The 13,238-nt window shown below is 29.6% G+C and overlaps 1 protein-coding gene across 1 annotated transcript; it reads left to right on the top strand.

The window, feature by feature from the left end:
• The first annotated feature begins 325 nt into the window (after positions 1-325).
• On the top strand, positions 326-8,237 carry LOC123291472 (GPI ethanolamine phosphate transferase 1-like). Its single transcript, XM_044871778.1, has 11 exons — positions 326-555; positions 1,074-1,303; positions 1,535-1,748; positions 2,403-2,682; positions 3,269-3,388; positions 3,905-4,199; positions 4,697-4,878; positions 5,441-5,634; positions 5,967-6,259; positions 7,411-7,616; positions 8,121-8,237. The coding sequence occupies exons 1-11, from the start codon at positions 326-328 to the stop codon at positions 8,235-8,237; spliced, it is 2,361 nt and encodes a 786-aa protein (XP_044727713.1).
• The last annotated feature ends 5,001 nt before the right edge of the window (positions 8,238-13,238 follow it).

Raw genomic sequence — 13,238 nt, 5'->3', positions numbered from 1 at the left:
ATGAATATATATTCATTTAATATTAAAGGCGCATGAAGTGAATATGAAAGGGCAGTGAATATTAATCGCATATTAAAGGTTCATTATGATTTATTTGAAGTTTACGAAAAATCACATTGCAGGAACTAAACTTTCTTAAGATACAAAATCCTTGAATTTAGGTAATAAAAAAACAAAAGGCTTGTTTAGCCATCTAAATTTAATATCAACATTTATGTTTGTTTTTTAAATTAAAAATCATATTTTACCTAGAAACAAAATTGATAGTATTTATAAACATTTTGCAGATAATTCTGTAATTTGTGTTTATTTTGATATTCATAAAATGTTTAAAATTTTTTTAATTGAACTCACTATATATCTAGTGATATTCTTTACAATTTTAGAAGTTTATTTCAAAACACCAATATTAAACATAGAAGAACATAATGTAACTCGTCTGGGAAAAGCGCCGCTTGGAAAACGTGTTGTCTTAATTGTCATTGATAATCTATCAGCAAATGAAATCTATAATGTCAGTAACGATTCTTACTCTGAAGGAGTAAATTTTATCAAGTAAGTAATATAAAATCAATCAAATCCTACACGATTCTTGTAAACGTGCATATGATTATACGTGTTACGGGAAAAATTATCTAGTTCACATTTTATACTTTCAAACAGGTGTGCCATTTTAAGCAATCCTGCTGAAAGTTTCTTCACGGAAAAGCTTTTGGGAAAAATGAACTAAGTAAAAGTTGTTTTTACTCGAATAGGTATTTATTAGAGCTATATTCGAGCGCAGCGAGCTCCACCACCGAAGGCTCCAGCTAGACCGAAAGCCAGCTATTCCAAAGTTTTGTTTTCACTTCCGTCAACAGTCCCCATGACTATCTTTTTTATCTACACTTTACCTGACTAAAGTAACATTAGGTGATGTAGAAAACTACTGTTCGAGTTTCAATTGTATGTACATTTTAATGTGCACCTTTAACTGTTGATACCTACGTGTAAAAACTGAAATGCATGAAAAATAACATACAGAATTCTTTAATACGCTAATAAAGAGTAGTAATTATTCATTTTGAATTTAGAAATGTAATTAAAACTAATGGAACATGGGGAACAATAAAACCTACTCCCCAAATCGACAAGTTTTCTGGCTATCGATCAATATTTTTTGGTGTCAAAGAGCATCCGAGTCATAAAAAAAATTACTGGCGATATTTGTCAAGTAACATTCATTATGATTCAATTGTAAATTATACAGAATTCACTTATTGTTTTGGAGACAAGCAAGATGTTTTTAATATCTTATCTTCCAGTAAGTAAAAGTTTATACTATCAAAAATTAATGGCTCCAATGTGAAACATTTCCAAAGGCATTCTTACTTCTGGAGAGAACTGCACACCCTTGAATTTGTTAATAATTATAATTTTTCTTTTAGTTATTTATAAAATATGAGATTTGCAAAATGCTAGATAATTCGAAAAAAAATATTCACAAAAATCCAACAAAATTAGAATTAATTAATTAATTTTTTTCATAATTTAGATAAAACATATACAGGATCAAAGAAAATTCCAAAATGTATAGATTGTATTGATCGTGATGAGTATGTAGTCGAAAGAATTATGTATAAAATGAACCATGGTTTTCATAATAAAAGCGAGCAGTTGCAACAAAAACTAAACGCAGATAAAATCTTATTTTTTATATCATTAGATGGAAGTAATTGCATCGTTCAGAAATATGGTCCATTTTCAAAGTAATTACAATCCAATTCAAGTCAAAATTTTAAAAATTTTCTGTGTCTATTATAACACACCATTTCCATTTAACAATTACTCTGCCAAATCTTTTAATATAGTGATACAGAATTTTATATATTATAATGTATGGTCTACGCACAAAAGATAATACCTGTAACTATCGTCTAAAAAACAGTCAAATTCAATTCACACCCTTGTAGTTTAATAAAACAAAATTCACTTAGTGAATACACTCATAAGCAAATTACAGCAATTTAACTGAATTGCCATTCTTTATTTGGATAAGTTGTTTTAAATAATATGCAACCGATTAATTTACATTTCAAACGAAACAAAATAAAATCAAAATTGCTTCATCCGTTTAGGCGCTACGATACCACAGACAGAGAGACACACACACATATATAGCGGTCAAAAATATAGCACCCCTTTTCAGTTCTGGGATTAAAAAGGTGTTCTTTATAATCTTTAAATCTAAATTAAAGACAGAAAAATAATATTAATCGCTGTTTCAATAATCGTTATCATTATCATTCGAAGAGAAGGCATCTCTTTGGATTCTCAGCATTAATTTATTGCATAATCAGTTCATCAAACAGAGAAAACCTATTTCTTGAAAGTTAAAGTAAATAACAATTTTTTTTTTGTAGTGTATCTAAATTATATTTGAGGTCCTTGGATGAATTACTGATGAATATTGAAAGATTTTTCATAAATTTTTATAAAAATGATAATCAAACAACGTTTATCTTAACCAGCAATCGTGGATTGGAAACACATTCAAATATAAGTGATGTAGATACACAAATACCATTCCTTGCATGGGGTGCTGGAATTAAGAAATCAAACATGCATATATCATTAAATCAAACAGATACACCACTGTTAATCGCTAGTTTATTGGATATTTCAATTCCAAAGGAATCTGTGGTGAGTCAGGATTTAATACAGAAATTGAGTTTTCCGTCGGCCATTAACGCTTTTATACTCAGGCCCAAGGATAAGCCCAGTATTCAAGATGCTGAATTATATCAAAATGAAACGAGAGTAACGTGTCTATCGTATGTGTAAAAAATTTGTTGTCTAACTTGTCTAGCAAGTTAGTAGACAGCAGCTATCGTCCCTCACTCTCAGACCATAAACTTTCTAGATCGAACAATATTTCAACAGAAAAAATGGAACGCTAGAATACAGTCTGGTCTTTTGATTACTCAAAATAAGAGTTTTCTATTGTCAAATGAGAAAATTGATTTTTCTCCATCTTTACAAGTAAAAACTTGTGCTGCTTTTATCCCTTTAAAAGAACTTTCAAAAATATTAGTACTTACATTTTAAAGAATATTTTACACACCTCATTAAGCAAATTTTGCTTAAAACATATGCTTTCAACGAGAGGCAGAATAATTTACCTGATAAATAATTTGCTTTTAATATAATTGAAAAAAATTAGAAAATGCATAAAAGCCTGATCTTCTGCTAGTAGTGTGCTGAAACTTTTCTTGTCTTTTATTTGTAGGGTAGAGTACCAATTGGTTGTTTAAATGTATCAGATAAAGAAATGGCTGAAATAAGTTTTGCAAATGCGAAACATTTATTATCATTGTTTCATGAACATGAAGATAAAAAATTACGATACGTTGGATATCAAGCTTACAAATCATTTTTAAATGAATCTTATTTACTAGAAGTAATTAAATTTTTAAATAATAATGGATCATATAATTTATCGGTAAGACAATATTAATTTTAATAAATATATAACTTTTCCTGATATATCAATATGTTTTCTGCTGTGAAACCTTTTTTACGATTTGAAGTCTGTATCCGTTCATCTAAAAGTATGTCTCTCCTATGCACACTTTTAAGATTATTACTGAAAAATTATGGTACCTAATTACCTTAATGTGCCTTCACTTTCGAATATCCCAATTCGCTAATGAAAGCTTATTGTATCTTGGTCTAATTGCAGACTGAATAACCCCCCCCCCACTTACAAAACAGGCCATATCATTTTTATGTATTTTTCTCAATATATTTCCCAAGGCTTAGTTTTGTAAGAGGAGCGTTTCTCATATTCATTAATATTTATAAGTCCCATATTCATTAATATTTACCTATGTTCGAATTCTCTTATATTTAAAATATTTTCCAGATTTTAAAATCTCAAGAACTTATTAATCAAATATATTCAGGACTTGAATATGTTGAAAATTATTATAAACCACTTGTACGTCTAATGCTACTATTAATTTTAATATTCTGGAATTTATTATTATTAGAATTCATTGTAAATACTAATCGTGAACAATCATCACATCGGTTATTTGCATTTTGTGATCTGACACCGATTTATACAAAATCGAAATTGGAATCCGATTATTTAGAAGTATATCGATTTATAACGATAATTGTAATTTTATTAATGATCAATGTATCCTTTGGAATTGGTAAGTATAATCTATACAAATAAAAGCAAACACCTTGTCACCACGGTCGATTCGCTCCCTAAAAGTTCCAGAGCTCTTTGTTAAAAGGTTGCTTTTGAACAGCACATAATAGCTTTATTTTTATAAGAGGTTGGCATTGAAGAATATTCTGGGCATAAAAGCAACTCTGTTTTTTGGCTTTGCAATTGTTCTTTGTAAAAAATGATGGCATTAATAGCCTTTAAAAAATTTAAAGAAGCATTCAAAATTTGAGTCAAATAAGTCTACAATAAAAATTAGTATGTTATTTTTCGAAGGTTCATACGACGTAAGGACATTGGCCGATCTAAAATAATTCTTTTTTTTCGGTGAAACATACAAGCAATAAAGTAAATTTAACTATACGCTCGATAGAAAAAGCATTGTATTTTGCTGATGATCCATTTCAGTTGGTTTGTAAATCATTAGAATACTTATATCATTAGAATAATCTTAACTCGAATAAATTTCAATTTTAGTAACTAAAACACCACCTAGATACATGGTAATGTTTGCTCTGGTGCAATTTCTATTTGTGGCTGTAGTACTGAAAACGGTTGTATGGTACAAATATATCTATAAATATTTTAAAAAATCATTTAACGAACAATGGGTCTATTTAAAAAATGCCATGATTTATTTCATTTGCATTCAATTTTTGGTAATTAATACTTTATATATTTTTCAAAACCGGGAGGAGGCAGAGGCATATGGGAAAATCCATGCAAAAATGGGTGATTCATGTTTCGAAATCTCTAGAGGAGGCAGCTGTCCCTACCTGCTTCCCTTTGACGACGCCCATGATTATCAAGCTCATTAAATATGAGATAAATGCGGAGAGACTAGCTCGACACGGTTGTGTTGAACAAATAAGATTTCATGGAGTAGTGATCTATCTAGTAGAGATCCTAAAACTGCGATTTTATACGCTAAAAGTTAATACGTTTAGTTTAGTTTTCCTTTAGATCGATAGAAATGCGTATTGAAATTAAGTGGTTAAGTTGCTCTGCGGTATCCATGTTCTACAGGCCGCTGTCATGTAGAACCTTGTCGCCCCAGGCATTGAGTGTACATTCATAAGAAAGCTCTATTTACCCCCAACCCAATTTGTTACGTATCTTATAAGTATAACCATACAATTTTTCGTTCGCTGATAAAACAAGAATAATTATTCTTCTATAGAAATATTTGTTTTTTGTTTTATAAAATTTTTGTATTTTTAGATGGCCGATTTGCAGCATCGTAGTTTGTTTGCCATCACCAGCACAGGTTTTTGTTTATGGTTAATAGGTGTCACTTATACTTTCCCATATAACATCACATATTTGCATTGGATATTGAGTTGTTTTTTATTAACAATATTTCCAAATCTACCTCCAATTTCAAGTCATATAGATCACTATTATCATCAGTTTCTGTAAGCATTTATTTTTTAATCCCGCGCTTCAACATCAGTTTTATTGTTAGTTTTATTTTTGCATGGTAACTCGTACAAACTATGAGGTAATAAACATTTTTCTAATTGGTCTGTTATTTTATGAAGACATTCAACTTTGTATGAATTTAATGAAATTATCTCGCTCAGATCCAAATTTTTCAGCTTATTCAAGAAGTGCAAAGATCTGCAGTCAATTATAGAACATCCTGTATATATATACTTTTTTTTAATTATATAATTTTTATAAACTCCTATTTTCTATTAATTATTTATCTAATAAAACATATATCAATGTATTTTGAAACTTTAAGGGTACTTGGATTAATTTTATGGATACTGGCAGCATATTTACGTTTCTTTGAGTGTGTTATGACAAATCGATGGAATGGATTTAAAATAAAAAAAGCATATGGGACAACTGTTCAACAAGCAGATGGAACAACTGTACAGCCAACATCGTCTGAACGAACAGATAATACAGTTGCACATTTACAAATGATAATTGTTGCAATTATTGCAGCAATCAAAATGTATACTTATTATCAAAAATCTGATTGTTTTCCTTCAATCACACTAGTCCCAGTGTTTGGATGGAGTGTTACAGGTATATGCTTTTATTAACTTTGTTAAAGAAAGCTACTAGTTCCACTTTTCACCCCGAAAAACAAGTACCTACAATTGTATGATAAATTAAGTTCTTAGAACAATATTGCCAAAAGTTCTTGATTATATACGTGGTAAGAGTAAATAAGTTGGTAGTGAAATAAGATATCATTTTTGTCTACTAGTGTAAAACACAAACAACAATTTCTCATACAACACACTATATATACGATCAGATTTTTCTGCTACTATAGGTATTTCTGTAACAATCACAATACTCTAACTATAGCTGTTTCTATTCAACAATAAAATGGTTTTGCTTTGCATTATTATATATCAACAATGAAACGATCAATAATAATTGATAACTTAGAACAAATACATAAATGATCAGTTAGTTTTTTCTTTATTTTCTGACAGTTTTTTTTTTAATAACCTTGTTAAAAGCAGAAACGCTCTCCAACGCTCTCCGTGTTAATGATCCGAACTTTAACTGAGTTTATATCGATTTAAAGACGGTCAATCGAATTCAATTTTTGGTGGTAATTATATGATACCCTTAATAAGTATACAAAACTTTCGAATTTTCTGATACTATGCCCATAACAAGACAACAGCCTTAACAGACAACTCCCAAATAAATTATATCAAACAAATTTAAAATTTTTGCTGATGCGATGAGGCTTTGAGGAATTGATCTCATTATATTTCCAGAAAAATTAAGAGTTTAGCAAATTGGAGGATATTGTATTACAAAAAATATTTAATATAAAGTGGTTTTGAAAGTGAATTTTTCGTTGAATTTTTCTAAGTTGTTATTAGTAAAAAGAAAATTTTTATCATAAAGCAAAACAACAAAATTATTAATTTGCAAAATTTGAATAAGTTAATTTAATCATGGGCCATAAGCTAACAAATTGAAAATTCTTGTTGGAAAAAAAATATTTTGGGAGTATGGGGATTTAACTAGATGTTGTGCAAATTTAACGGCATGTCATGCAGATGTTATGACGTGTCGTGTAAATGTTAACAGCGGAGCGAGATGATAAAAATGTGTAGACCCCTTCCTGATCTACACATTTTCTAGAAAAAGATTTATTAGAATAAACATGCTGAACTATAAGTCTAATTTGATGAATGTTTCTTTTTTAGCTATTAGTTTTTTACTAACCCTAATAACATCTTTAAATATTAATTATCGCCTCATTTCGATTTATCATACATTATTAGTTCCTGTTTTAATATCATCGATTGCTTACGAACATATATTTTTTTTGGTATTTATTTACAATTTAATATCTTGGAATCAAATGGAAAAACTTGAAATACAAAACAAATCCACAGATACTGAAATGAAGGTAAGAATAATAAATTGACCGCATTAATACAAAGCTGTCCGACAAAGCTCTTCCTAATACAAAAATATAAAGGGAATATCTTACAAGAAATTAATTTTTCTATTCTGCCCTTTTAAAAATATTTAACTTATCAGGCTGTACGGTCTCCAGTATCTAACAAATTTTTATCAGATAATTTCCCCATTCAGCCCTTTTGAAAATTTGTAACTTATCAAGCTGTAGGGTTTCCAGTAACTAACGAATATACAATATAATTATCAGATAATTTGATCTCGTAAAATATAAAAATTGGAAATTCCCTTTAAGTTTGATTAAGGTTTTCCATTCTTTCTGTGTCAGTGCCCAGTGCGGTGACAACACTAGTATTATAATTTCTAAGAATATTTTTGGCTATATTTTGTTACAACATAATCGAGAGAATACGATTACTGTATAATTCTGGTTTAATAAAAATACAAGCTAGTAGGTACTAGAAAAGCATAATAAAGAATTTAAAATTTTCAGACTACATTCCACACAAAAGAAGATACTGTTACACATCTTTACAGAAAATCAAAAAATTCTGTATATTTTAACGATTTTCGACGTGTGCTTTTCATGGTATCCTTTTCAAAAATATAGATGCTTAACAGGTTAAATTTTACATTTATTCTTAAACTCCATGATAAATAACAGTAGCCTGCATAATCGCGACGAAAGATTTACTACATTAATACTGACCCATAATGCAGCAATGCAAAGCAAGTTGCTCGTTTATATTAGAATGTTAGGGGACATCATGTTCTGACATCAGATTGGATATAGTATTGTTTTAAAATATTTTTTCGAAACGAACATTACGAACATTTTTCGAACGTTAGCTTTCGGAGGAAATGCGACTTAAAAATATGTCATTATTGCATTTAATCGAAAGAAAACACGCTACGAAAAATACTTAAGCCAAAGGTTGTCAAGGACAATAGAGGATATGAGATTGACTGTGTCCATGGGATTGCTGTTTTCTCCGAAAACTAACGTTTTTCGAAAAAATGTTTTAATCAAAAATTGAGTTTTTTTATGAGGATCAACTTTCTAATTTAAAGTGTTATTCTATCTTACCGTTTCGAATCTAAATTGGCTATTAAAGAAGCCGGAAGAAATAGGTCCAATATTATTATTATTTTATTATTTTATTTATTGCCAGGATAATATACATACATACATACATATAATACTCAAATACACATATATAGTATGCACCTATAGAGATGAAAATTAATCATCTGTGCATAGGCCTGGTTTAGTTTTAACTTAAGTATATTACATTTATAATTATGTCCTGTCTCCCTAATATCCCACCAAAAACATAAATGTGTAAAAAGGCGTAGATGAATTCCAATAAACTCAATTACGTCAGCCCAAAAAAGTTGTGAAATCCCGTAGAGAAAAAAATTATTCGAAAAAAAATTATAAAAATGGCATAAATTTATTGAGTAACTTTTCCGTAAAGAAACATTAAAGTATTACATTAGCAACTTTTCGGTGCCTTCATACCTACACGCACCTGTATAGGAGAACAAAAGATAATCGTTAACCCCCTACTATCTCCCTCCTCCCCTCTAATGTTATGACGTAATAATTTTTTCACAACTTTTATGAAACATCAAAATTTAAATTTAAACAATCAAAGTATTCTTTAGATTAAAGTCAAGCACCTACTTAACAAAGGCCTAATTTTTTTTACTAAAGTAAGAAAATTATTGGTTTAAATTTCTTGTCAAGTTTCTCCTTAGTACGTATTTATTTAATATTTTACTTCGCAAGTTTTCGGAATATAAAAACGAATCTAAAAATAAAAAACTTGCGAAGTAAAATATTAAATAAATACGTACTAAGGAGAAACTTGACAAGAAATTTAAACCAATAATTTTCTTACTTTAGTAAAAAAAATTAGGCCTTTGTTAAGTAGGTGCTTGACTTTAATCTAAAGAATACTTTGATTGTTTAAATTTAAATTTTGATGTTTCATAAAAGTTGTGAAAAAATTATTACGTCATAACATTAGAGGGGAGGAGGGAGATAGTAGGGGGTTAACGATTATCTTTTGTTCTCCTATACAGGTGCGTGTAGGTATGAAGGCACCGAAAAGTTGCTAATGTAATACTTTAATGTTTCTTTACGGAAAAGTTACTCAATAAATTTATGCCATTTTTATAATTTTTTTTCGAATAATTTTTTTCTCTACGGGATTTCACAACTTTTTTGGGCTGACGTAATTGAGTTTATTGGAATTCATCTACGCCTTTTTACACATTTATGTTTTTGGTGGGATATCACTTCTTTTTGCCAGGCAATAGTATTTAAGTTGAAAGTGTTTGTAACAATTTTAACTCACCATTATGCATACATTGAATTACTGTTGAATACTGAGCCTCGTACGTCAAGAAATATGCCGAACAAGATGTCATCAAAATAGTGTTATTTATAAATATTATAATGAAAATTTCCTTTTCATATAACTGATATTGATTATTATATAATGCATTCTATATAATTTACGCCTAATTTGCGTCCGCATGGGTAAACAGTCATGTTTTCGAAAAAATGTTTTATGCAAAAGTTGGTTATTTCTTTATAAGGAATATTTTTTACATTAAAATTTTTGTTATATCTCTAACGGTTTACAAGATGGGTTCCACAGACCCAGAAATCAATTGACGTATAATGATCATTTACGAACTTGACCTCACTTTTTACGTCCTGAGTACGCTATAAAAATTTCATCTTAATATCTCTTTTCGTTTTTGAGTTATCGTGTTGGCAGACAGATGTGCATATGGACAGACAGATATTATGTAACTGCAAATATTTAGGCCTTATTTATGGGTAATACGCACAGCTTGATTTCATAAAATAGTTCTGCACATGGATTGATCCTGAATATTACAACGGCTCATACAGGGGCCTTATATTTTGTAAGTGCGCATATTTGGGTCTTATATATTGGTATTGCGCACACTTTGATCCCATATAATTGTTCTGCGCATGGGATAATCTGGAATACAACAACTGCGCACACATTGACCTTAAATTTTGTAAGTGTGCATATTTGGGTCTTATATATTGGAAGTACGTACAGATTAATCACAAATTATAGTTCGGCCCATGCATTTATCCTAAATCTTACAACTACGCATACGCTGAATTTATATTTTGTTACTGCGCGTATGTAGGCCTAATACATTGCTAGTGCACGCATGTGGATTACATGAAATATTACTGCACATGGGTTGATTCTAAATATTACAACTGCGCAAACAGGGACCTTATATTTTGTTAATGGGCATATTTGGTCCTTAAATATTGAAAATGCGCATAAATTAATCTCAAATTATAGTTCTGCGCATGCATTTTACCTGAATCTTAGAACTGCGCATTAGTTTCATTAATATTTTGCTACTGCGCATATGTTGGCCTTATATATTGCTAGTGCGCACATGTGGATTACATGTAATAGTACTGCGCATGGGTTGATCCTGAATATTACAACTGCGCATACAGGGACTTTATATTTTGTTAGTGCGCATATTTGAGTATTATATCCGGCAAGTGCGCACAGATTAATCAATAATTATAGTTGTGCGTATGCATTTATCCTGAATCTTACAACTACGCATACGCTGAATTTATATTTTGTTACTGCGTTTATATAGGCCTTATATATTGCTAGTACACGCATGTGGATTACATGATGTAGTACTGCGCATGGGTTGATTCTAAATATTACAACTGCGCAAACGGGAACCCTATATTTTGTAAATGGGCATATTTGGTCCTTAAATATTGAAAATGCGCATAAATTAATCACAAATGATAGTTCTGCGCATGCATTTTACCTGAATCTTAGAACTGCGCATTAGCTTGGTTAATATTTTGCTACTGCGCATATGTAGGCCTTATATATTGCATGTGCGCACATGTGGATTACATGTAATAATACTGCGCATGGGTTGATCCTGAATATTACAACTGCACATACAGGGACTTTATATTTTGTTAGTGCGCATATTTGGGTATTATATCCGGGAAGTGCCCACAGATTAATCAATAATTATAGTTGTGCGCATGCATTTATCCTGAATCTTGCAACTGCGCATACGCTAAATTTATATTTTGTTACTGCGCACATGTAGGCCTTAAAAATTGCTTGTGCGCACACGAGGATTACATGTAATAGTACTGCGCATAGGTTGACCCTCAATTCAAGCAAGTCTCTGTCGAATGTCCAAAATCGCATCTTTCTATAATTTAGAAGTCCCTTAGAATCGGTATAGCTGAATCATTTATAGATAAATCAATTATAGTGGAAGTGATGGAAAAATAATAACGCCACTAACCTTACCATGTTTTGTTATCAAATCTAAACGTGTATACAAAATTTCAACTCAATCGGTTGAAGATATCTGCTTTAAAATTGAGTAATAACATCCCCCCCCCCCATTTAACAAAATATGGCGGAAGCGAAGAGAAAATTTGATCAAGTCAACCATAAAAATTCAATGTCATTCAAAGTCAGCGTGCTTACAAAATTTCAACGTAATCGATTGAGGGTGTCGGCTTCAAAATTGGGTTGCAAGATTATTTATTGTTGAACATAACAATACCATTGTTTTTAAGAAAATAAAATTCGTTGTCATTGCAACAATTAGTAGTAAACACTACAAGCCATTTAAGCAAAATGGTTTAAAACTTCTTGTAAAATTATATTTATACTTTTTTTAAATTTAAGGACAAAAATAGTTGGATTTTGCATTAACGAAAAAAACAGGACTGGTTATTTACTTTCTCGAGGGAAAATGATTGTTTTTTCGAAAAAATGTTTCAAACAAAAGTTGTTTATTTTTATGTAAGGAACATTTTTTACATTTAAACTTTTGTTCTATCTCTTACCGTTTTTCCGAAAATTGCAATTTAATTTTTTACTTTATTTGCTTTTCACGGGAAAACAATTACCTTTACAACAAAATTTTTCATACAGAATTGTTTAATTTTATGCAAGGAACATTTTTTGCATTTAAACTTTTGTTCTATCTCTTACAGTTTTCGCTATAAAAGCAAATTAAAATTTTCCTAATTAATGTAACATAATAATTTTAATATGTTTTCTACATGGTACTTTGAATTTCATAGGGTCTTAGTAATAAGATATATTTTATTTAATTTTTATAATATTTTAAGTTGGAAATATTGAAATACACAATTAATTTTTGAATATTTATTTAATATTTATTCAAATTTAATCAATATTTAATTAAAATTATATAAATAACAAATTTTTAGGCGTATTTTAGTTTTACCATACAAATTGTATAGGAAAAAAAACTAGCCTTCTGATTGGTTCATATTTTACCATGTTATTTTAATAGGGCTAAAAATGCACTTTTAATTAGCGAAATTTCCCATTTCCCGTTAAAAATATTGAATTACACAATTAATTTTTGAATATTTATATAATATTTATTCAAATTTAATCAATATTTAATTAAAATTATATAAATAACAAATTTTTAAGCGTATTTAAGTTTTACCATACAAATTGTATAGGAAAAAAAACTAGCCTTCTGATTGGTTCATATTTTACCA

Source organism: Chrysoperla carnea, chromosome 1, assembly GCF_905475395.1.
Source record: "Chrysoperla carnea chromosome 1, inChrCarn1.1, whole genome shotgun sequence".
Lineage (NCBI taxonomy): Eukaryota > Metazoa > Arthropoda > Insecta > Neuroptera > Chrysopidae > Chrysoperla > Chrysoperla carnea.
This window is presented reverse-complemented; position numbering and strand designations above follow the sequence as displayed.